Source organism: Mycothermus thermophilus, assembly GCF_041956435.1.
Source record: "Mycothermus thermophilus strain CBS 625.91 unplaced genomic scaffold VTJ04scaffold_2, whole genome shotgun sequence".
Taxonomy (NCBI): domain Eukaryota; kingdom Fungi; phylum Ascomycota; class Sordariomycetes; order Sordariales; family Chaetomiaceae; genus Mycothermus; species Mycothermus thermophilus.
In genome coordinates this window covers 4,178,415-4,202,235 of record NW_027191428.1, presented here as the reverse complement: position 1 = coordinate 4,202,235, position 23,821 = coordinate 4,178,415, and the positions used below count along the sequence as shown (strand labels likewise).

Sequence of the window (23,821 nt, the reverse complement as noted above, 5' to 3'; positions counted from 1 at the left end):
GCTCGGCGATGGAAGAGGGGGGAGGGCGGGCGAGAGCGGATATCCGTCAGGATCGATCGTCGTCGAGGCAACGGGGAATCGGGGAAGGCAGTCATATCCAACGGTTCTCATGCGCTCGGCGTCTATCGTCATGCGTTCCCCCATTTCACATCAACCCCCGAATAAACTGATCCAGCCCCAGCTCGAATAACTCGTTCTTTACCCCGGCGCCGCCTTTATGCTCGACTGGTGAGAGAGGGTTTTTAACCACTATAGTATAATCCATCCCTGATTAGTGTCTCTTCACACCCAATGCGTATGTATTTGGCGGTGGTGTCTTGGCGCCTTGTTTGGCAGAAACTTACCATACTCCACCCACAAGTTGATGTAAATCTGGTGCAGCACGTTGCGCATGCTCAGCGTCGCCGTGTCGGTCAGCATCACCAGGCGCAGGTTGCTCGCCGTCTCGTAGTAGTGCAGCTTGTAGTGGGCGGTGCGGTACGAGACGAAGGCGTCATCCTCGCCGCCCAGCTTGCGCACCATGTTGCGCAGCGAAAAGACGGTGCCGAAGATGAGCTTGGCGTCGTTGTCTGCCGCGGTCGAGGAGGATGGGGCTGGGACGACGGATCGGCGCGCGGATGCGGTTGGCGCGGGAGCGGCGACTGTGGAGGAGGGGAGTGGCGGGTGCGTGTCGGAGGATGGCCCTGAGGTGGTGGTGGCGGTGGTGGTGCTGGAGGTGGTGCTGGGTGGTGGTGGTAGCCAGCTTTTGGAGTAGATGCACTCGGCTGTTGGGGAGGGGTGATTAGGGCGTTGAAGGAGTATGGAAGGGAACAAGGGGTTGCGTACTGTGCCGGTCGAAGATGTAGAAGGAGTAGACGACCATGGTGGCGGTGATAGGGAGTGGTCCCCTTTGGCTCAGCTATGATGTTGTCTGTGTTGATCTGGGATGTGTCGAGATGGACCCGCGGAGTGTTTAGGTTCGGTTGGAAGGCAATGGCCAGCCAGGGGTACCGTCAGCGTCAGGAGGGCCGTGAAGCAGATCGGAGTTGATAGGAACGGCAGACAGGCGAACGGCGGACGACGGAATATCGGGACCGGGGAGGCTGCCGGAGTCCGGGGAGTGGAAACCGGAGGACCTAGACACGGGTTGAGAGGTGCCTTGGAAAGGAGCGCTCCGTTGGATCGAAGGGACAAGATGCTGGATCCACACCCTGGGGTCGAGTCTTGGCAGTCCGACAGCGGGGTCAGACCCGTCCGCACGTCGGTTTTCGGAACCTCAGCCTTATTAGTAGGGAAGTGGGAGGTCCCGCGGTGGGGTTCATGGAGGGGCAGTTTGAGCTCGAGGTTGCAACTGCCCTACGAGGAAGTGCGGCTGCCCTGTCAGGTTCCGGGTTTGAGATTGTGACTTCCTGGGACATGTCTGTGTTCACGTCTTCTCCCTTTTTAACCCGCATTCTCTGCTCGTAGAACGACGGGAGTCCATGATCGACGAGTAGACCGGGACATCTCATCTCTCTCATATCTCTCTTGCGGGGCTTGTGGAAGCTTGAAGCGTCCATCCAGTACGGTGTCTCACAAACTGTTGTCATTCTGAGATCACACCAGAGCTTTGGTGCCGTTGTCTGCTCAGGCCATACACCGGAGGTTGACGAACGAAACCACATCGAACCCTCTCTCTTGCTGCTGGGCTACGACATCACACAACCCACCAGAGCACTCACTTGTCAGTGGATGCAGTCCGAGATTCTACGACTAAAACGGCCTTGCCAGCCTTTCGAACCAGACTCTCGTTTACCTTCAGTTCTCATTATCCATCAACCGGCCTCTTTTGATTGTCAAGAGGTACTTGGCGATTTCGAGTCAACGTCAACCTCCTAGTGCCTAATCATGTCCGACTTCGTCGATCACGAGATCCGGGCAGAGTCCCGTCCTGCTCCGCTCAACCTCCCTTCCAGGGGTAGGAACTTCAACGACGGCGACCTGCTCGTTCCTGAAGTCCAAACTGCCATCCCCCCCAGTTTGACATCGCCCGGCATTCGCGTCGAGCTTCATGATGATGGCAGTCCCGCGCCCGCTGCTTCCAAGCACAAACCAGCTCCCCTCAACATCCATCCTCAGTATGCCTTGTCTCAGCCCGAGTGAGGTCACATGCTGACTTTCCTGCCAGATCTGCCCCTCCAAACGTTCCCAGCTTTCCTAGTCCCATGAGGCATCATCGTAGGACGCCTTCTGCCCACCGTGAGATCAAGGTTTGTTCCACGCGGTGCCCTATCACCTAACCTCAGGTGGACTCGCGTCTCACTCTGTTGCCAGGAAACTTTGAACGCCCATTCCGAGTACACCGGCGAGGACGCCGATGGCCGTATGCAGCTCCAGATCAACCAATACACCATCAAGGAGGAAATAGGCCATGGCTCGTATGGCCAAGTCTACCTGGCCACAGACCAATATGGGACGGAATACGTGCGCCTTCCGCATCCGATCTGTATCCACTGACCTCTGATCTGACCTCCTTCTAGGCCGTCAAGGCCTTCTCAAAGGCGAGACTCCGGAGACAAGCCCAATCCACAATCCTCCGCCAGGGACCCAGGAACTTTGGTCGCCGATCCCGTGCCGAGTTCGGTGCCCCTGATGCCCCCGTCATGGGCTACGCAGAGCAACGTGCAAACGAAGCCAAAGACGCCCTCTACTTCATCCGCAAGGAGGTCGCCATCATGAAGAAGCTCAACCACCAGAACCTCGTGCAGCTGATTGAGGTTCTCGATGACCCTACTGACGACACCCTGTACATGGTGCTGGAGATGTGCAAAAAGGGCGTCGTCATGAAGGTCGATCTCAACCAACGGGCGGAACCATACCCTGAAGAGCAGTGTCGCCACTGGTTCCGCGACCTCATTCTTGGTATCGAGTACTGTAAGTCAACACTTTGTCTTCTTGTTCTGCGTCAAGAACGCCCCGCTGATGCCCGTGGTCGCACAGTGCACTCGCAGGGAATCCTGCACCGCGATATCAAGCCAGACAACCTCCTCCTTACGGAGGATGACGTGCTCAAGATTTCGGACTTTGGTGTGTCCGAAATGTTCCAAAAGTCAGATGAAATGCGCACGGCAAAAACGGCTGGCTCTCCCGCCTTTCTCCCCCCCGAGTTGTGCGTTGCGAAGCACGGTGATGTCTCAGGCAAGGCAGCCGATATCTGGTCCATGGGTGTCACTCTGTACTGCCTCCGCTACGGCAGGCTACCGTTTGAGGAAGAGAACGTCATCGCCATGTACAACGCCATCACGACCCAGGAGCCGCAGCTCCCTGAAGGCGAGAATCCGGACTTTGTAGACCTCATGGGGAAGGTTCTCGAGAAGGATCCCGACAAGAGGATAACCATGGCCGAACTTAGGGTAAGTCATTCTCGACGCTTCGGTGTTGGTTGAGCCCGGCTTACTGAGCCACAAATGAACAGGAACACCCGTGGGTGACGAGACAGGGGACGGACCCTTTATTGAGCGCTGAAGAGAACTGCTCTGATTTGGTTGAACCGCCAAACCCGCTCGAGCTCAACCGTGTTTTTACTCGGCGAATGAACAACCTCGTCTGCGTGGTGAGTAAAGCATTCCCCTCTGAAATCTTGATTCTCCTGTTCCGATACTGACATCTTCCAGATGAAAGCCATCTCCAAGTTCAAAGGCCTCCTCGCCCGTCGGGCCGCTGCCCGCGCCGCGGAGGAAGCTGCCCGTGGAGGCGCCGCCTCTCCAACTCCTGAACCGGATGCCGAATCCACAGCCGAGGTCGCCGCCCGTTTCGTCCGCGAGCGCCAACAATTCCTCGCCAGCCGGAATCGTCATGGCAGTCTCGCCCAGCTCCTGTCGCCGGCCCCCGAGGGGGGTTCCGCAACTGCCCCTCTTATCCCGCCGCCTTCACCGTCTCCCCGCCCAACCGTCTTCCTGGGCATTGGCACAGGCGGAATCGACGACTTCTCGGCCGACCCGAGCGAGCTGCCCCCGGCTGATGTTGTTTCAGACTCACCTACCACGGTGGACTTTAATGTCTATGACCGCGCGTATGAGGCGGAGGTGGAGAGGATCAAGAGGACTTCGAGCCGTCGGGCGGGGCGCGGTGGTGGTGGAGCTGGGGTAGGAGGCGGTGAGGATGTGTCGATTTTTGAGACGAAGCTGAGGGAGAGGAGTGAGGGGAGGAACCCTGGGGTTGGGGTGTAAGGTTGCGTAGATGGGTAGATGGATTTAGGTCAGTCGATGAGGAGAAAGAGGGGAGTGTGGTGGTGGTTGGGTGTGCTGCTGCTGCTGTGTGAGTGGTTGAGAGGAGTATATGGATGCCTCCTATCTGTCGGTTATGTGTTGGATAATACCTTGGGGAGGTAAAGTGGGAAGTGAAGCTCAGCGGCCGACGTATGGTCCTACCATTGTGAGGAGATATGAGATGTTAGATGGAGCAAAGAGAGTGTATGTGTGAGAGAGGAAGAAAGCTATCCAAATCAGATCTGAATCTGCATTGAAACGGAAGAGTAGGGTTGTTGTAAGACGTGAACGAACACTCTGGTTTAAATCATCCATCTCCAGCACTCAATGTCCTCACTCCCTTCCCCACCTCTTTTTCTCCTCTTCTATTGATTCCCCTCCGTGGCTTTCTAATATGACATGGCTTTCAAGGCCCCGCCCACCTGTGATTGCATTCCATCCAGGTTCCTTGCATGCACTGCCACAACGCCGTGGCATCTGAGCCCGCGCGCCGAGCCGAGCCGAGTCGACCCGGATGGGTGCCCGGCTGGCCGTCGGTGGATGGCCTCAATAAATACCACTCATCAGTATTTGGTTGTTGATTAAGTTGAGGCACGGAGGGGGGAGTGGGGATTTGGGAAGTTATGTTGTGTTGACTTGGGTTGGGAAACGAGCGTTATGGTCAGGGGGGAAGAAAATGTATGTACCTCAATACTGTAGTATGTACATATATACTTCGATATAAGCCATCTTGGGTACCTCCCTACTACCTCAGCCATGAAATGAACCTGTAATCAACACCCAACTCAAAACAAACCAGACCAACCAAACTCAGCATCGCAAAGGAATCAACAACCAACCCAACCCAACCCGTAGAGCCTAAACCCCAGACCACCTCCCAAACCGCTGCCACCCCTTCCACAACTCCCTGAAAATCACCCTCCCGCCCGCGTCCAGCCCGTCGCTGACCACCCGCAACATCTCCTGCCCCGTCACGTCCAGGATGGAGTACACACCGGGCTCCAACGCCTCGCGGATCCCGCGGGGGACAACCACCGGTCCGTTAATCTTCTTCTTGCCTCCACTTGCTGCACCTCCAGGTCCTCCTTTCCCTGTTGCGCTGGAGGAGGAAGAGGGAACTTCAACCTGCAACTTGACGTACTGCATGAGGATGAGGTACATGTGCTGTCCCGCGTAGCGGCGGGCGCGGTCCTTGTCAGAGTCGAGGGGGAGGATGGAGGTGTTGGGGATAGCGGTGGTGGTGGTGTCTTCGGTGGTGGTATTGGGATTGGTACCACCACCGCCGCCGCCACCACCGCTTCGAGATACCGACGCGACGGTTGGTTCGCAGATGAGGGTTAGCAGGCGAGAGTAGAGGCGGGCGTGGCGCTCCCATTGGTGTTGATGGTGTTGTTGTTGGATGTTGTTTTGGTTCTGGGCTGTGGATGATGACCCCTGTGTTGTTGTTGTCGTCGAAGGAGCAGCGACGGCCAAACCGCCTTGAGGCTGCGGCCGAGAAAGCAACAACCTCAACAACGCCTGCAGAGCAGACACAAGAATATGGAAATGCCCGTCCAGCCGTTTGCGGTGGCGCTTGATCACCATCTCCACCAGCCGGGCTAGGGCGGGGAAGGCATAGGTGCTACTGCTTTCGCTGCCCGTGAGCTCGGCCGCGACGATGGCGACGGTGCTCAGGGTCTTGTCTATATTCCATTGAGTCATGCACGTGGTGTTTTGGTCGAGAAGCAGGCGGATGGACCTGGTGGTCAGCAGGAAGTTGGTGGGCGGCATGTCGGGATGGTTGCGGAGGTGTTCGCAGAGGAAGTTGTGGGCGTGAGAGAGGCTGAATTGGTCGGGAGAATCTGGGAGACGAGCACCTGGATTATTGTCAGTTGTTGTCCTTCCCATCCCATTAATATGTGAAAGGATTCAACTTACCCTTAAGGTGCTGGATCAGACGGTACACAACCACCAAACGGCCCAGCCCGTCTTCACAGCGGCCAATGTCTTGAAGCAACTCCCGGAGATAGCCAAGCTTCGTATCTTCGTCCACAGATCGAACCACGGCGTCGACATATCTCAGAAGGGACGTCTTCCCAAGACCGCTCGAAGCCTCCCTATCCTCATTCTCCCCGCCATCCTCCGGAGCAGCTGATGCCTCAACCGACATATTGACCTGCAGCGGCGAAGGCAGCGCTTCGTGGAAGTGCTTAGCCAAGAACATGCGCACTTCCCAGCCTTCATGTATTCCCCTCCCCAGGAGTGCGTCACTCGCCTCAAGCAATACGGAAACAACATCCGGCATAGCTTTTCTTACAGCCAGATTGTCCACGCAGTCCAATGCCTCGAAGGCAAGAAGGGCAGCCAACAACCCTGGCCCCATGCGCTTTGTGGCTGCGGCAGTTTGTGAGGAAGTTTGCAGCAGCTGGTCCTGGACTGCGTCTAGCTCCAACTCATCTTTGAACAGTTGCACGGCGCGTGAGGCCGTGTCGAGAAGTCGATCCCGAAGGGTATCTAAGCGTATATCGCCCTCGAGCTTTTTCGCGGCGGGCAAGGATTGGACCGTAGAAACGAGGGCGTGGAGGAGGACGATATGTCCTGGCATGTCGGAGTTTCCTGGCGCGTTCTCAAGTGCTGCGGCTGCCTCTTTCAGATACGACTTCTCCCTCTCCTCCAAGCTGCCACTCGTCATTTGCCTAGAAAGGTTAGCTGGGAACACGACGAGAGTAAGTCAATGAGGACCTACCGAACGGCGAGAACGGCCAAATGGCGTAGAAGCTCAAAGTGATCCCGGCGGTCTGGCCCGTCCATCTTCGCCAGGCACCATCCCACCGACACCAAGTGCGAGAAGCTCATGCCCTAGTAATAGTGGTTAGCCAGGATCGACCACAATTCTGGTTTTGGGCGTTATATACCTCGTAAAATGTAGGCCTGTTCATCAACTTGATCATCAAACTCAACACCAACCGCCATGTGTCACCATCCAGACCATCCCCCTTGCTGTCCTGTCCCAACAACTGAGAGACAAGAAGCTTCATCGCCGCCTCACGCTGGGCTCTGCTCATGGCTTCATCCGGAACATCAAGCAAAAACCGCATCGCAACCTTTGCCTGGGGCTGTCCCAGCTTCGCCTTTGCAGGATCAATCATCGAGATGACAACATCGAGAAGCAAATCCATGAGTCTAGGGTTGTTGACGTTGCTTTCCCGATCCATCAACAACCGCGACACAGCCAGAGCCGAGTCGAGACGCGCTTCATCCCCTGAGCGCGGGACGGTCAGAAGAGACAGCAGTCCGTCGGGCACCTTGCCGTGTTTGTCGACAACAAGCCCCAGGATGCGCGGCTCCTCGGCAAGGATCCACGAGATGTACGTCTCCTTCGAGACAGAGGATGACGACGAGATGCTGGCGTCCAAGTCCAGCTTTGTCACCTCCCCGTCCTTCAGCAGCCTATCAACAAACGCGCAAAGCATCCCCGCCGCGTCCTCCTCGTACTTCGCGCCGGGATGATGCGCCCGCCACGCCGCCGCGCAGCATTTGAACGCTGCCAAAACATCCTCGCGCTCTACTGGTTGTTTCTTAAGCTTGCTCTTGACATCCGACCTGACGCGCGCCCAAACCCTCCCAGCCTCGTCGAGCGTTCCCCTGGAAATAGCCCTCGCGGCGACCATCCACCTGCGAGCGGCAATAGACGGGGGTTCCTTCTTGGAATACTCCTCCAGAAAAGCGCCTTCAAACGTCTTCATGCTCGCAGCGTCAATAAACTCCTCGCGCGAGAGGCCGCTGGAGATGGAGTCGAGGATGTGGATGCGGGCCAAGCCCTGGCCGGGTTGGGTTTGGGAGGAGAGCCAGTCGAGAATGTCGACCAGCTGGTTGGGGTTGAGCGAGGTCTGGATCAATTTCGCAACGGTTCTAGTCAGGGGTTCTCCGGCCCATAATGGTTGGAGGCCGGCCTTGGGGCGAGAAGGGGTGAGGTGTTGGAGCCAGACCCGGATGAAAGTGGACAGGTCGCGGCCTTGGGCATAGCCGTCTGCGATGAGGACGATGAACCGCGCCGCTTTGGCCGAGTCGTCGTCCGTCAAAGTGTCAGGGTGCGTGGTTTTGGCGAGAATTTGATCGAGGAGCTCCTTCCCGGCGTCGGTGAGCAGGAAAACGTCCGGGTTGAGTTGAACGACGGACAACAGCAGGCTCCAGTCGAAGCTGTCCTCTTGGAGGAGGCCATACTCCTTGCAGACGCCGCGAAGGCTCGCAGCAGAGAGTGGTGACGCGCGGGCGGCGGCCAGTTCCAGCACCGCCCGGACAGCTGTTTGCCTGCTGTCGCGATTGAGGTTCTTTGCGGCGTGCACAAAGGCATCAAAGACGGTTTGCAGCCATGTTTCGTAGTCCTTCATGGACGTCTTTCCACCGTGTTCGAGCGGGGATTTGCTGACTAGGTCATATAGCACCGGGAACGTCGTTGGGGCAGACGGGCTTGTCATTTCGACGGCAATACGCACCACTTCCTGGCTCCCCTTGGTCAAGAAGGCCGCTCGAGCGGGCAGGATGAGGTTCCGCGTCAGGAACCGGCGCAAATCCTTCGCCCAGCGGTCTCGCACAACAGGATCTGTTCCAGAGAGCGCCAGATCGGTCAGTTTGGCAAGCAATCGCGTGGCTGGTCCAGACAAATGCGTGGCGACCTCGGTTGGGTCGCCAGCGCCCTGCAGATGTAGTTCCCATAGGGCAGAAAAGGTAGACAACCAGGATGACTGCTCCTTCAGGGAGTCGGACGAGGGCCGATCCACGGCGAGGTTGCAGATGGCAAGCCATGGGACCAGAATTCCCATGGCCTCGGCTGCGGGAGACGAGAAGAGTGACTTGACGTGCTCGGCACCCATGCGATACATGACGGGTTGCTGGGCTTGGGCGTCGCACCTCGAGAGCAAGACCCGTACTGCCTCGAATACCGCTTCGGCGGTCTGAAGACTGTCCGGCGGACGGTCTGGGATGGCGGCGCCGGCGGAGGGAGCATCATCTCTCTTTCGTTTCCGAGGATTGGCGGGACTGTCGGGGGATGGCGCATCAGGCATGTCAAGGTCCTGGGAGCTGGGCGTCGGCGCAGCAATATCTTTGAGCGCCTGCTGGAGGATGCTGAGGAAGCGACGGTCGGCCAGCGATTTGGCCAGAGAGAACAGGGGAATTCGGGCAAAGACGGCGCTCAAGATGTTCCAGATGCGAGGGGAGGTTCGGAAGCGAGCAGCGTTCGCAGCCGGGCCGGTGGCCATGTTCTTGAGAAGCCAGCGCAGCAGCATCTCCTCGGCGGCGTGGAAGCTGCCGCTGGGACACTTCTCAAGAACATCACAGACCCGGTCGAGACGGTCTGTGAGGGTATCGGCGTCGCCATGGTCGAGGGCTCGCACCGCGCGCACGAGGGCTTCGGCTGGCTGGGAGAGAGGATTAGTTGAGAAGAGAAAAATCGGAAGAGAAAAAGACTTACTTCACCATTAACCCCCATTGTGTACTTTGACTATGTCCAGATAGGAAATATCATGATCTGGCTGGCTGAAGACAGCCTTCGTACAGGTGTTGAGTGGAGGAGGCAGCAACTGGTACCTAGGATCAATTGCTGGAAGTCAATTGCTTGGAGTCAATGCTATGCAGATGCAGCAGCATCCCGGACAAGACAGCTCCAAAAAATCAAAATTCTGCCGGTTTTTGCATCTCACCGACTGCCCCTCGGCCCCACCCGTCCCTTGTCTCACTCTCACCGCCTTCGGGAGACCACGGCAGCAGCCGAGCTCGCGGCGCTGCAGTCGCTGACCCGGCGGCATTTTCTTGGCGTCCGCGTTTCTTAGCCCGACCCGAGATCAAGGCAATTGCATCAAAGACCAAAAAGAGCTCCCGTCCCTCGTTCCACCTACCTCCCTGACCCCCTATAGCTACGCCGCGCTCGCCCCGCGCCAATTGACTCTGTCTTTAGGTTCTCTCGAGGTAGTGTACCTCCCAGAGCTTGCGCTTGAAGCTCTACCTTATACCCCTCTACGGAAGAACCGCTGACTGACCATCATCCCACCCCCCAGACCTCAGGTCCTCCCTCTCCCAACCCTCAGCCATGGCCGACACTTCCGCCCCCTCCACCTCCGCTCCCGCTGTGAGGCGCCCCGTCAGCGAGGCCCTCCTCAACGAGAAGGTCAGCTATCATAGCTAGCCAGCCCAGCCCCCATTCCATCCCATACCAGCCGAACGAGGCATATCCCACCCCGACCCCCCACCCCCCGAAGCCCTTTCTCCCCTCGTCCCAACACACTGTCGCATTGTCCCCGAACTTTCTTAGGTTATCAAGACTAACCGACCAACCACCACAGTGGGACCGCTGCCTCTCCAACCTCATCATCAAGTCCACCCTCGGCCTGGGCTTCGGCGTGGTCTTTTCCGTCCTGCTCTTCAAGCGCCGCGCCTGGCCCGCCCTGGTCGGCGTCGGCTTCGGCGCGGGGCGCGCCTACGAGGAGTGCAACTACAGCTTGAAGGCCGCGGCGAGGGATATCAAGAGGCAACAGCAGGCGTGAAATATTGATCAAGGGGGGAGTTGAGTTTGAAGTTGGGTTGGGGTTGAATTAGACGACGACGACACAAAAGGAACAAAAGAAAACGGGATCGAAGGTTAGAGGTTAGAGAACACTATAACAACAAGGGGAACTGGCGGCGAAGAGGATGGCCAGCCAGCCAGCTGGGCGTGTATGTACAGACTTGGACTTGGGAGCTGGACCCGGAGCTGCGTCGACCACCGCTACCATCGAATGGCTAGAGGCATAGGCGAATGCGATATTTCCTTTGTTGGTTTGCTGGGAACAGGGCGTTGGAGTGTTGAGATCCAGACAACCCAAACTCACAGCCTCATCCTTTGTCGCTGCTTGTGAGGGGAGCCAGATCATGTTCTAACTCATCGACTTGTAATGAACTCCCTCCGCCAGCACTATCTTGCCTCCTCAACAACAACTCAAGCTCCAATTTCCATCATCACCAATTCTTTCTCTGAAGCCATTGAACAAGTCCCCAGTTAACAGCCATGTACAAGAAAACAGTAAACAGTTTAAGATACCGATGGGATGTCATAGTCCAACTAGGTAAATGTACCCATGCGTGATGTTTTGGACACCAAGACAAGTATGTACATACTTACCCCCTACACCTTCACCTCTTCCACTCTCAAATAGTAATAGTTCTCCAACAGCATCTCACAATCAGCACACTAACGTTGACATTAAGATATCAACATCACCATTATTGATACTTAACAACCACATACCAGTCCACACCACTTCAATTGCTACCAAAACAACCAACAAATATCAGGAATCAACAAATAACACCAAATCAAACACCAAGCAACTCATAACTCTCAGCAAAAAGATACGAAATAACACCTAGCGCGAAGATTGAAGAGAAAAAAAGGGGACACAACCATATCACCATATCATCATCCATGTATAACTTCCTTCCCATCCATTGCCATCCCGACCCATTCCTCCCTCCCTCCCTCCATTTATCCACCCCCCTTCCTCCCCTCCCTTTCAACCCTTCCCTTCCCATGGCCTGAGACCTCCTCCCCAACCGCCCCGCCCTGGCCCCAACTACTATCCACTTTCACATCTCTCCCAAGACATCTATCTCCCTCTCTCTCTCTCTCGGTCATCTCCCAAATATAAGCATCATAACATCCCTTAACCCGGTGAAAAAAAGCAAAAGAACTCTACCTTACCCTACCACTACGATATCAACCATCAACCATCATATCCTGCTTGCTCCCTTTCATACCATACCATGCGCGCGAGAAGAAGACGAGAGATATCCATCCATCCATCCACCTACTACATATATCCATCCATCCAACCAACCAAGGAAGGGCATCATCAAATCCAGCTAGCCGAGGTATGTACCTAGGGGTAGGTAGGCAGGCATGTAAACAAGTCTCAACTCCAACTTCACCCCCTTCTCCCTTTCTATCCACTTTCTCTCTCCCCGTCACCAACCAACCGACCAAACAACCATAACTCCATTACTTCCTCCACTGTCCCCAAAGGCCTGCTTATTTAGCCACCCTCTTGAACGCCAACAAATCCGCCAAACTCGCCAGCGGACACCCATGCTTCAAGAACTCATGATTCAGCAACTCCTGCGCGCTAGCACGCGACTTGACGTCGACGCACAAGCACACCGACAGGAACGCCTTGAGCTCCTTGCTCAGCTTCTCGGGCTTCTTGAGGCGCGGCGTACCGTTGGTGGCGATGAGGTACAGCGCCTTGAGCGGCTCCTCGTTGAGGTACGGCGGCTCCGACTCGATCATCTCGATGGCCATGATGCCGAGCGACCAAATGTCCACCTTGGGGCCGTACTCCTTCTGCTTCACCACCTCGGGCGCCATCCAGTACGGCGTGCCCACCATGGTGGCGCGCTTGGACTTGGACTCGGTGAGCTTGGCGCAGAAGCCAAAGTCGGCTGGAGGGAGGGGGTTATAGGTTAGCCAAGGTGTTCCAGACTTAGAAAGAGGGAATTTGGAAAGGAAACGTACTGATCTTGACGTTGCCGCGGGCGTCGAGAAGAACGTTGTCGCTCTTGATATCGCGGTGGATGATGTTTTGCGAGTGGAGGTGCTCGAGGCCTTGGCAGGTCTGTTCTCCAGTTAGCCCCCATCAGTCCTTCACCAACATCCCTCGAAAACACAAGAATCACACATACCTCAAGGCAAATCGTCGAGATCTGCTCCTCCGTAATCACCGGGTTATTCTCAATCACATCCGTCAACGCACCACCCTCCATGTACTCCATCACCACCCAGAGCTCTTTGTCGTTGTCCATGAGGAACGCATCCAGGAAGTTGACAATGTTGGGGTGCCTGTTCTCCCGCATCACCAAGATCTCATTGACAATAAGCTCCTTGCGCGGCTGGTGGGCGAGGTCCATCTGCTTGATAGCGACACGATCGCTGCTGCGGCCCTTGAACTGCGGCGCGTTGGGCCGCGGGGCCAGGATCTTGGCCACGTACACGGACCCGGACGCGCCCTGGCCGATCTTCTTCTGCTTGGCGTAGAACCGGTTGGGGTCGTCCTTGGACACCACCTCCCGGAGCTTGGCCATGACCTCGTTCTCCGACATGGTCGACATGCGCACGTCCTGCTTGCGCTCCGACGGCGGCGGCTTGGCCGTCAGGGCAGCCTCGGCGGCCTTGATGGCATCTGTGTTGCCGCTCGGCTTGTTGACGTTCAACGGCTTCACCGGCGCCGGCAGGCGCGACGGGGGCTGCGCTTGGGGCTGGCCGTTCTGAGCGCGCGGCGCCATGCCGTTGGGGTAGCGGGAGCTGGGCGACTGGCCGGTGCCCTGATCCGGGCGCGGTACCCTCTGTTGAGACGCGGGGTCACGCATTGACTGGGAGACAGAAGACTGCGGCACAACTGGCGGGCGAGACGGGGCGCTGGATGGCGGGGCCGGGGCCGGCCGTTGAGCCCGGAGGGAAGACTGTTGAACAGGCGCCTTTGGCGCTGCTCGTGTGGGGTTGTACCTGTCGGCCTGAGGGTTGGGGCTTGAGAAGCCGCCGCCGATTTCCTGCTGGGCAAGGGGAACCTTGGTCTTGGGGAGAGAGGCGTTGTAGGCCTCGAGCTCGCGGCGAGCCTGTTCCTCGCGCTCGGCACGCTGGCGCTCCAACTCCCGAGCTCGTTGCTCTTCCCGCATGCGTTCTGCCGACATGTAGTTGGGAGCGGTGTTCTGGAGCTGCTGTGATGGTTGTTCCACGCGCGACGGCTGGGCCGATGGCGTGGTTGTGTAGGAGCCGGGGCTGCGCTGAATAGGCTTCACCTGACGTGGCGGGGCGACCGAAGCGCCACCGCTGCTGTAGCCGCCATACTGCTCGCTGGGGAGAGGCCCTGAGAGACCAAGGTTCACGGGGCCGGGAGGAGGATAGGCATCGGGGTTCTCGGCGCGCTTTGTCATGTCGGAGTAGAAGTCGAGCACCTCAAAGACGGCCTGGGGGTTCTTCTCGACGTCCTCACGGGTGATGGCTGACGAGTTGAGCAACCTCGTCCACTCCTCGGGCAAGCCGGTAAATTGGCCTGTTTGGGGATTGAAACCAACGTGGACGGCGTGGGAGAAATTGGAGGGGTTGCTGACGCCACCGGGGCAGCGGGCGTAGATGCAGTCGATCCATTCGTAAAGCTCATCATCGGTCTTAACACAGATACGCAGGGACCGCACGCCGTTCTCGTCGTCGCCCGGGGGGCCGGGATACGAGTTGTTCAGGTTCCTCCGAATCTCGAAGACGGGGTCGCCATTGTCGTCGGGAACTCGATCGACACTGAGGACGTCTGAGAGCTGGATCTTGTACAGCCACTTGCCGTTCTCGTTCTTGTGGAAATCGAGCATGTCCTGGCGGAGGATCAAGTATCTGCTCTTCCATTGCTGGAAGGGGTTCTTGCTCGGGATACCGACGTAGCCCTGCTTGATGATGGACACTCCGCTGTCTAAATTATTGGATCCCTGGCGAGAGATGGGAAGGGGAATAGTGGATCCGCTGTATGTGCTCGTGACGGGGGACGAGATGGACATGTTGGACATGCTGTTGGCGAGGCCGACATTGGGCATGAGGCGGAGAGGCGGCTTGTCGGTCGGGGGTCGCGGGGCGGGACCCGGGTTCATGAACGACCCGCTGGAGTAGATACTGCTGGACGCAAAGTAACGTTAGTCTTTTGGTCCAAAGGTATGCGGTGACTGCGAGCCGGCGTAACTGGTCAGGGGCAGGGAGGATGGTTGGGAGACAACCCTTCCACAGCCCGAACCCAAGCGTTCCCCCGATGCTAGAACATACCTATTTGGCCCAGACATGTTTGTTGACTGGATGCTATGCTAATGGATGTGATTATTGAGGGGTATTAAAAAGGGGGTAAGACAGACGCCGGCGGGGAGTCGAGTCAGCTGCGAGAGGCGGGGGAATGTGAATGGGAGCAGCCCAAGGGTTGGTTGGTGATTTTGTCACACAGAATGGACCGGAGAGGCGGTGATTCTGTACTCGAGACGAGCAATCCGTCCTCGAGCACAGTCGAGTCTGCAGGCTCGCAGTCAACCTAGGGTTGTCGCGGGCCCGACGAGCAGAGAGACCAGTCGGCAGCGATGCACCAGACAGCGCGCCGTGCCGACAGCCGAGGAGCAGTTGTGACGGTAAGTATTCACAGCTTTGGCCGGTTGACTTCAAAGACGGACGTGGCGGCGGAAGAACAGCGTCAACATGAGCGAAGTCGAGTCGAGACGATATGTCGAGTGGCAGGCACAGCGGAGTGAAGCGTGGCCGTGTTTCGTCTGAAGATACAGCACCGAGACAGTCTTCTCGTTGTATGAGTGCCTGGTCCCGTCTGGTGTTGGCGGCTCGGGATGCTGAGAAAGGAGGGCGGGGATGGGCGGTCGGGACGGGATGACCTGGCGCTCGGGCCCTGGTCTTTGGGTCTTTTTGGGGAGCGATGGACAGGAGACGGCGGTAAGCTGCTGCTGACGAGACCCTGAGTCGCCGCCGAGTTCAAGGTCAAGGGATTCCGTTTCCGAGGCCCAAAATGACCTATATGCTGAGCTAGGACAGCCGCGTTGCTCAGAGAAGAAGAAAAAAAAATAAAAGAAGACTCGGGGCGTCGGATGCAGGAGGTCGTCGAGGAAGGGAAAGACGACGGTTTGCCTCAGGGAGGTCGGGTTCCACTCTTCCACTTCAGTCCGTCCAGGAGCGGATGCTTGTGGATCTCGCAGATTGGAGGGCTGGGCGCAACAGATTTGGGGGAATGGGAGCCCTTGGAGTTCGGCTGCACGGGGGAGGGGTAAAGTCGGGCAGAAGGACCCACCAACCTAAGGGCCCGACCTCCCTGCTACTCCCTGCTACAGGGCTCAATGGCCCCAAGGGGGGAAGGTTGGCGCTGTTTGTCAGCTTCCATTCAGCTGTCTCTGGCCTCCCATCCATCGCCTACTCCGGCCATTGTCTCCCGTTCAGGCAAACTGACGCTCGACGAGACCTTCGAGAACACTGGCCCGGCAATACTTAGGCTAGCGAGACTTGAACAGCCTTGTGGAAATTCCCTCATTATTATTTTTGAACGTTTTTCATAAAGTACACTTCACCATCTTGCGTGATGGCATCCAGCCTTCTTCGACTCTCATCCCATCTTCCTGAGACCCGACCTCGAGGCGAGAGCATGGAAGAGTGGCATCCCTTGTGGGGAATGGAGCAGTGGCCCAGTCCCGGGGCACCCTTCCATCAAACATGGCGGATATTTCAAACAAAGCCCTGGAGGCTATTATGTTTCTTCTTGGTCAAACATGCCGTTTCTTGTGTCAACCAACGTCCCGTCATCATCCTCTCGGTTGTTGCCGGCGGCATGGCTGCGGCTCAGGGTGAAAAGAAAGGAAACGATCGGCCCGGTCTGCCGACCTCCTGTCCCCCTCTCCCGGCCGAGGAGCGAGCGCGAGAATGTGTAAGCCGTGAAGTAATTGTTCGTACTGTGAAGACTGTGCAGAACTGCCGAGTTACTCAAGACGAATGCCTCTCGGTCCTCTTCCCTCAAGGGGAATGGGATTTGGGATTTGTGAGGGGCAGAGTTTCAAACTTCTTCCCAGCAAGCGCCCGGCATCACATGGCTATGCTCATCACCCATTCTGCCTGACCAGAGCTTGGTTTCAGAGAGCAGATCCCAGGCCTCACCTCAAGCATACCTGTGGTCCTCTTCACTTTTCCAAGCCTTACAGATTCTCAGAAACATGATCGGGTACCCTCCACAAAATCCCACTTGCGGATCCAGCACCCGACAGCATGACTGCCCAGGGCGGATATTTGGAACCCCGTGTTATCCCCGAGCATGTTGGCCAAGAGCATGACGGCAGCCAACAGTAACACAACAGAAAGAGAACGAGGGCTTCCAGGGTCGAGAGGGTTGCACAAAATAATTAGGGTCCGTTGGCACCATCCGTAGGGCCGAGAGATTATCCACTGCTCTCACAAATTCCAAATTCTTTGAACCAGCCAGTTGGACAATGACACAGCATTGGCATGGAAATCGAAATCGAGGTGTCCGTGTTTGGGCCTAACCTTAACCTCAACCCTAACCCTCATGGCATTTGGTGCCTGAAAAAGTGGAGCTCCTTTTGCCTCAGCTTGACGATCAACCCTGAGATGTGACTCAGGGTTATGGCGGGCCTGGTGCCAGAGCTGTGGAAACCAACACGGGGAAAGTCAACAAACACCAGACACTTCACCGACACATCAGGACCGAACCAAACATGAACAAGTCATACCTGAGGACGCAGCCTTCCTCTTGCCCTCTCTCTTGACTCTGCATATCACGTCTTAGGCAACTGTATGCCTCTTGTGTATGCCTCTTCGGCAACTTGCCTGAGGCTGCTGTACTTCCGGACATGAGGCATACGCTGTGAGCCTCGACATACAAAGAAAGTCCACGAGTCATCGCAGCTGTGTTTATTTTCAGTGATGCAGTTGCTGGGTTTCTGCGAGGGGCCTCAATCTTGGCTTGAGGTACACGACGGAGACTGGTCTTGAGTCCATCCAGCTTTTGGGTACTTAAACCCGACCTACTGGCCAGCATCACATCTATTTTTCATGATTCTCGTTCTTTGCTAGACTCCTTTTGCATCTCGTCCCTAGTTTAACTTTAACTCCTCCTTGCCTTTGAGCCTGGTTTGAATCCGACGGAACATAGTCATGGCCGACGGTGCTCGGCCCGGCTCCTGGACCGCCGGGCCCCGTCACCCTACTTTGCAACAACAACAAGTACACCCCCGAGTCTCCATCCCCCCGGTTGCTGCTGGCCAAAAACGGGCCCTCGATGAATCGTCGTCATCGACGGCGGCACAGAGACCACGGCCTCCTCCGCCTCCAGTGTTCCGGCAACAACAGCAACCTCCTCCACTACCTCCTATCACCGCATACGCCCAAAACATCCGCCCCAATGGCGGCCCAACCAAACTCGCCGCCAGCCGGATCGACATCGCCCCGGGGGCTCCCCCGGTGAGCAATGAACCGTCCGAGTACTTGCAGCGCAAAGCCTGGGCCGCCACCCCGACCTCGACGCAGGACCCGTACCTCTCCCTGGACCATCCCGCGTACGACCTCCCGCCCAAGATCGTGGAAAACCTCTTCTCGATGGGAATCAAATCCATCTACCCCTGGCAAAAGGCCTGCTTGCTGGGCCCGGGGCTGTTGAATGGCGAGAGGAACCTGGTCTACAGCGCCCCGACGGGCGGCGGGAAGTCGCTGGTGGCGGATGTGTTGATGCTGAAGCGCGTGATTGAGGATCGCGAGGCCAAGGCGATTTTGGTGCTGCCGTATGTGGCGCTGGTGCAGGAGAAGGTGAGGTGGTTGAGGAGGGTGGTGAGTGGGTTCTCCAGGCGGGAGATGGAGGAGCAGCAGGAAGAAGATCATGAGAGGAATTCGTTTTGGGCGCCGAGGGCGGATAGGGATACGATTCGTGTCGTGGGGTTCTTTGGGGGGAGCAAGATCCGCGCGGGCTGGGCGGATTTCGACGTGGCTGTTTGTACCATTGAGAAGGTGAGTCCGGATGGACAACATGGCACCTCTCCAAATAGTGATGGATCCTGAACCTTCATCTAACTTGTCCCAGGCCAACTCGCTCGTGAACTCGGCCATCGAGGACTGTTCCATCACCAAGCTGCGGGCCGTCGTGCTGGACGAGCTTCACATGGTCGACGACAGCCGCCGTGGCTATCTCCTCGAGCTCCTCACCACCAAGCTCCTCTGTCTCGGACAGCCCATCCAGATCGTCGGCATGAGCGCCACGCTCAGCGTAAGTCTCCCTGCCATCAGCATTCCGTCCTCGGTCCGACTCCTGCTCATCAAATCTCCAGAACATCGGCCTCCTGAAAACCTGGCTCGACGCCCACTCCTATGAAACCCACTACCGCCCCGTCCCCATCCACGAGCATCTGGTCTACGACGGCAAGATTTACGCCGCCGAGACCAACGCCAGCTTGCTCAAAACCCTGACACAGCTCGGTTCCGCGTCTGCTGCGACACCTCGACAGAACTTGCCCCAGCCGCTGAGGATCGTCCGCCCCTCGACGCACAAGGAGCTGTTGAATCCAGTCCGGAACGCCGTCGTTGCTCTTGCCTACGAGACGGTCTGCGCCGAACACGGTGTGCTCATCTTCTCGAGCAGTCGGGTAGGATGCGAATCGGACGCGCTGCTTTTGAGCCAGGTATTGCCGCCGCTGGAGGAGGCGGATCCGGCGATCCAGGAGAAGAGGAGGGATCTGTTGGGGGATTTGAGGAGTTTGAGTTCGGGCTTGGATCCAAAGTTGGAGAAGACGATCCCGGCTGGGGTTGCTTTCCACCGTGAGTGTTGTCTGACTCTGACTGGTGGTGCTTGAGGGCTGAGATGAACTAACTTGTGGTAGATGTAGGATGCTCCGCGGATATAGTTCTACCACATTGCCGTTTTCTGACCCCTTACAGGCAGGACTCACTACCGAAGAGCGGGATCTCATCGCCAAAGCTTACGACGAAGGTGTGCTCAAGGCGTGTGTGGCCACCTGCTCGCTTGCTGCTGGCATCAACTGTGAGCGCACGCCCAAAGTTTTTCTGACAAAGAGTGTTGAAAACTGACCACATTAAGTGCCTGCCCGACGTGTGATTCTTAACAACGCTCGTATGGGACGCGACCTTGTCGGCCCAGCCATGTTGTAAGTTAGGGTCATCATGATGCACGGTGAGCCAGGGTACGCTAACTTGGCTCGGGCAGACGCCAGATGCGCGGAAGGGCTGGCCGGAAGGGCAAAGACGAGGTGGGAGAGACGTATCTCTGCTGTGGACAGAAGGATCTGGAAGACGTTATTGATTTGATGCACGCCGACCTTCCAGAGCTGTCGAGCTGCCTGATCTCGGACCAGAGGCGCATGCAGAGGCACAAATCCCTCACCCCCCTGAGTTACAAGCCAGCCATACCCCTTACTAACAACACCAACCAGGGCGCTCCTCGAAATCATCGCCATCCGCCTCGCCAACAACCGCGACTCCATCGACCACTACGTCACCAAAACCCTGCTCGCGCAATCCGCCAACCCGGAGTCCATCACGCCCACCGTGAACGCGAGCATCGCCCACCTCCAGCAACTCAACCTCATCACGGTCGACGACGACGAGGACCAGATCCAGGCGACCCTCCTCGGCAAGGCCATCGTCGCCTCCTCGCTCGACCCCGAAGACGGCATCTTCATCCATAAGGAGCTGCAGAAGGCCCTCGAGGGGTTCGTGCTGGACGGCGAGATGCACGTGCTCTACCATTTTACCCCCGTGCAGGACCTGGGCGAGGTGATGGTGGATTGGGATGCGTTTTTGGATGAGGTGAATAAGTTGGATGAGAGTGGCCTGAGGGTGCTCAGGGCGCTGGGGTTGATGCCCGGGGTGATTAGCAAGATGTATGTTTTCCGACTTTCCCTTTGTGTTTGGTCAGGGTTCCCGTCAGTCAGTCCATGAGAGAGAGAGCGATACTGATGCTAAACCACATATTAACCAACGCAGGGCATGCGGCGGCAGGATGCCCGAGTCGACCGAGGCCGAGCGCGAAACGGTCCGCCGCTACCACCGCTTCTACCTGGCGCTGCAGCTGCGCGACCTGTGCAACGAGACGCCCATCCACCGCGTCGCGCACAAGTACTCGATGCACCGCGGGTCGGTGCAGAAGCTGGCCGAGACGTGCCAGGGGTTCGCGGCGGGGATGGTCCGGTTCTGCGAGACTATGGGTTGGGGGTACGTTCGATCCTGGTTTTGTTTGTCGTTTTCGTCTTTGGTGGCTTGAACGCCCTTCTGCTTCCCTTTGATAGAGAGAGAGGGAGGGAGCTTGTTTGTTCCAGTATTTGGTGATAGGCAGGTCGTGACTAACCGGCAACCTTGCGATGGTGGTGTCCCGCCATGTTTAGAGCCATGGCGGCCATACTCGATCACTTTTCCGACCGGCTCAAGGCGGGAGCCAGGGCGGATTTGTTGGAGTTGGCGAAGATTACGTTTGTCAAGAGCCGAACTGCGTAAAAGCCCCCCATTCCTTTCTCCTACCCCTTCCCCCTTGGTGTGATGGTGGTGTTGTGTCAGCACCTCCCTCACCTACCTGACCTACTGCCAACATATTGAATCGAACTTGTACTGACCGGCATTTCTCTCTCATAATAGACGCATCTTATGGGACAACGGCTTCAAAACCGTCGCCTCCATCGCCAACGCCACCCCCGAGGAGCTGCTGCCTGTCCTAATGCAGGCACAGCCCAACAAGGTCAAGCTGGGCGCCAAGGACGAGCAGACGCTCCGCGACAAGCTGTTGTTGAAGGCTAAGGTGATGGTGGAGTCGGCGAATAGGATATGGCGTAAGTTTTTACCGATCTATTTCTTTATTAACCTCTGGTTTGTTGGAGAGAATGGATGGCTGACTTGGAGGGTTGATGTTAGAGCAAGAATTGTTGGAGGAGAGGTGGAATTATGAAGAGGAATGATGGCTGGATTGGGCACGCTGTTTTCTTTAATAGAGATTTTGAAAGTGTGAGGAGGGTATGGCGTTGAGGAGTTCTTATCACCGGTTGGGCTATGGAGGGGATTGTGACATGAATGTGGTGGTGGATTATGGACAAGTGCAGGATATATTCTTGTCTTTTGTTTCTGTCTACTCTTATGGGTTTGATGATATGCCTTTGCATAACTGGATGACCGACAAGAGTATTAAGAATATGATGACACTATACAAGCATGGAGATGGTCACAGAGAAGTCCCGCCGCTCTCGCGGTTGTTTAGGCTGAACACGGTCATGTCAAGTTTTCTCTCCTAGTCACAGTGACCTTTCCATCCTACAAACAAATTCACTCAAAATCCGTCAACTTCCTCAACCCCTCGGTCGTGTACAGCAGCTTGCTCAACTCGGCCTCACCGACCTCCTTCCCGCCGTCGTTCGGCAGATTCCCAACCGGACTCAACTGCCATTCCACTTCACCACCCTCCCCTTCTCCTTCCGTGTTGTCCACAACCACCAACGTCGTCGCCGTCGTCGTTGTCTGCCCCTCCCCTTCAGAAACAACCGGCTCAGAACCCTTCAGGCTCGGGTCCAAAGCCACCACCAACCGCCGATCCGCCAGCACCTCCACGTCCAGCGGATTCCCTGGCAGCGGAACCGTCGCGCGGTGCGTGAGCGTAACAACCGCCTCAGGAGAAGAAGAAGAGGCTTCAAGCTCGTAGACAAAAACCGCCGGCACCTTCTCCGCGAGAACCACCACCGCCGTGCGCGTGCCACCATCATCCTTCTTCCGCTGGCCCCACCAGTTGTTCGTAGCAACCACCCTCGTCACGGCAACCTTATTCGCCTCCCCAAGGCCAGGGAGGGCCTTGACCTGCTCCAGCACGCTGGCGCGCGTCAGGAGCTTCCCGCGCAGCCAGTCCCATACGAGCAAATCGTCGTCGCCGCCGGCCGAGATGAGCAGGTCCTCCCGCCCGCCGGGGGGGATGCACAGGCGCGACACGAAGTCCTCGTGCCCAAGGCAGAAGGTTTCGATGACGTGGGACTGCGGGATGCCGCGCGAGACGCGGATGTGCTCGTCACGGTCGGAGGTGAGGATGTATTCCTTCATTTTCCTCCTCTCGTCACCTGTCGAGGAGGATAAAGGTGATGATGAGGGGGCGAGGCCGACGCAGATGGATGTGAGCATCGATACGTGGCCCAACAGCAGGGTGTGCTCAAACTTGGGACGGTTTAATTGCTCCTGCTGCTCGGCTTCGCGCTGTGCTTTGCGCTCGAGGCTGATCTTTTGGTTTTCAAGAGCGCGCAGGTTGCGTTTGGTGTGGACGGTGAATTCGTTGGCTTCGGGGCGGAGGATGACGGGGGTTTCGCTCCGAGAGAGGGGGATGGTTGGGGTGGGGGCTGCTGAGGATGGGGTGCTGACTCTGGTGGTGGTAGTGGTGGTGGCGTCCGGGTTGAAGTTGGGGTCGGGGATGAGGGGAAGGGCGTAGACGTCGCCGAACTTGTCGGCGGAGAGGATGGTTTTGTTGTCGCGCGTGAGAGCGAGGGCGCAGGGGCGTTTGGGCATGGCTCTGGAGGGTTGTGAGTTCTTGCTGTTGAGATTCATGGGGCGCCGAGGAAAAGAGACGTACCTTTGACTGAGCTGCTTGAGATGGCCGGCCCCGTCATGCTCAAAGACCCAGATGGTCTTGTCACAGCCGGTGATGGCAATCAAGTGCCGCCCATCCGACGTGGCATACAGACCCTGGAGGAAGGGCCGCTCGTTGGAGGGATTGTCATACTGAGCACCCTTCTTGCCGGCCTTGGACTGCCCATTGGAAGGTTGTTGTTTCGCATTGCCGTTTTCCGCAGCGTCCTTATCATCACCTTCAACTCTCCTACGCTTTGCAGGAGGTCCCTCGGGAGCGGGCGAGTCCTGAGCTTCCTCAACGGGGTTGGCCGACTCGTTGGCGCCATGCTGCATAGGATACTTCCATGTCGAGATGTGCTCAAAGGCCGAGTTGAAGGAGTGGATGTTGCTTCCCTGGGCGGCAAAGACGATGCCGCCGCAGACTTTGAGGAGGTGGTAGGGAAATGCCACCATCTTGATGGTT

At 57.1% G+C, this 23,821-nt stretch overlaps 9 protein-coding genes across 9 annotated transcripts; 4 read left to right on the top strand and 5 right to left on the bottom strand.

Moving 5' to 3' along the window:
- Window positions 1-145: 145 nt before the first annotated feature.
- VTJ04DRAFT_3717 (uncharacterized protein) lies at window positions 146-862 on the bottom strand (the record flags this gene model as incomplete). Its single annotated transcript, XM_069361648.1, has 3 exons — window positions 146-249; window positions 345-764; window positions 826-862. 3 exons carry the CDS (start codon window positions 860-862, stop codon window positions 146-148), a joined length of 561 nt encoding a protein of 186 aa, XP_069222238.1.
- A 1,004-nt stretch (window positions 863-1,866) lies between these two features.
- VTJ04DRAFT_3716 (uncharacterized protein) lies at window positions 1,867-4,187 on the top strand (the record flags this gene model as incomplete). The annotated part of the gene is made up of 7 exons (XM_069361647.1): window positions 1,867-2,096; window positions 2,147-2,228; window positions 2,293-2,442; window positions 2,499-2,892; window positions 2,959-3,371; window positions 3,434-3,571; window positions 3,633-4,187. The coding sequence occupies 7 exons, from the start codon at window positions 1,867-1,869 to the stop codon at window positions 4,185-4,187; spliced, it is 1,962 nt and encodes a 653-aa protein (XP_069222237.1).
- Window positions 4,188-5,084: 897 nt separating this feature from the next.
- VTJ04DRAFT_3715 (uncharacterized protein) lies at window positions 5,085-9,696 on the bottom strand (the record flags this gene model as incomplete). Its single annotated transcript, XM_069361646.1, has 5 exons — window positions 5,085-6,082; window positions 6,144-6,901; window positions 6,952-7,064; window positions 7,121-9,625; window positions 9,679-9,696. The coding sequence occupies 5 exons, from the start codon at window positions 9,694-9,696 to the stop codon at window positions 5,085-5,087; spliced, it is 4,392 nt and encodes a 1,463-aa protein (XP_069222236.1).
- Window positions 9,697-10,293: 597 nt separating this feature from the next.
- On the top strand, window positions 10,294-10,747 carry VTJ04DRAFT_3714 (uncharacterized protein; the record flags this gene model as incomplete). Its single annotated transcript, XM_069361645.1, has 2 exons — window positions 10,294-10,371; window positions 10,547-10,747. The coding sequence occupies 2 exons, from the start codon at window positions 10,294-10,296 to the stop codon at window positions 10,745-10,747; spliced, it is 279 nt and encodes a 92-aa protein (XP_069222235.1).
- Window positions 10,748-11,317: 570 nt separating this feature from the next.
- On the top strand, window positions 11,318-12,232 carry VTJ04DRAFT_3713 (uncharacterized protein; the record flags this gene model as incomplete). The annotated part of the gene is made up of 2 exons (XM_069361644.1): window positions 11,318-11,345; window positions 11,928-12,232. The coding sequence occupies 2 exons, from the start codon at window positions 11,318-11,320 to the stop codon at window positions 12,230-12,232; spliced, it is 333 nt and encodes a 110-aa protein (XP_069222234.1).
- A 35-nt stretch (window positions 12,233-12,267) lies between these two features.
- Window positions 12,268-15,053, bottom strand: VTJ04DRAFT_3712 (uncharacterized protein; the record flags this gene model as incomplete). Its single annotated transcript, XM_069361643.1, has 4 exons — window positions 12,268-12,677; window positions 12,751-12,850; window positions 12,918-14,892; window positions 15,037-15,053. 4 exons carry the CDS (start codon window positions 15,051-15,053, stop codon window positions 12,268-12,270), a joined length of 2,502 nt encoding a protein of 833 aa, XP_069222233.1.
- A 34-nt stretch (window positions 15,054-15,087) lies between these two features.
- Window positions 15,088-16,167, bottom strand: VTJ04DRAFT_3711 (uncharacterized protein; the record flags this gene model as incomplete). Its single annotated transcript, XM_069361642.1, has 2 exons — window positions 15,088-15,721; window positions 16,052-16,167. The coding sequence occupies 2 exons, from the start codon at window positions 16,165-16,167 to the stop codon at window positions 15,088-15,090; spliced, it is 750 nt and encodes a 249-aa protein (XP_069222232.1).
- Window positions 16,168-17,919: 1,752 nt separating this feature from the next.
- Window positions 17,920-22,017, top strand: VTJ04DRAFT_3710 (uncharacterized protein; the record flags this gene model as incomplete). Its single annotated transcript, XM_069361641.1, has 11 exons — window positions 17,920-18,765; window positions 18,839-19,021; window positions 19,083-19,569; window positions 19,694-19,792; window positions 19,850-19,916; window positions 19,976-20,098; window positions 20,202-20,651; window positions 20,755-20,982; window positions 21,153-21,236; window positions 21,400-21,590; window positions 21,983-22,017. 11 exons carry the CDS (start codon window positions 17,920-17,922, stop codon window positions 22,015-22,017), a joined length of 2,793 nt encoding a protein of 930 aa, XP_069222231.1.
- Window positions 22,018-22,077: 60 nt separating this feature from the next.
- On the bottom strand, window positions 22,078-23,811 carry VTJ04DRAFT_3709 (uncharacterized protein; the record flags this gene model as incomplete). Its single annotated transcript, XM_069361639.1, has 2 exons — window positions 22,078-23,299; window positions 23,360-23,811. The coding sequence occupies 2 exons, from the start codon at window positions 23,809-23,811 to the stop codon at window positions 22,078-22,080; spliced, it is 1,674 nt and encodes a 557-aa protein (XP_069222230.1).
- Window positions 23,812-23,821: the final 10 nt, after the last annotated feature.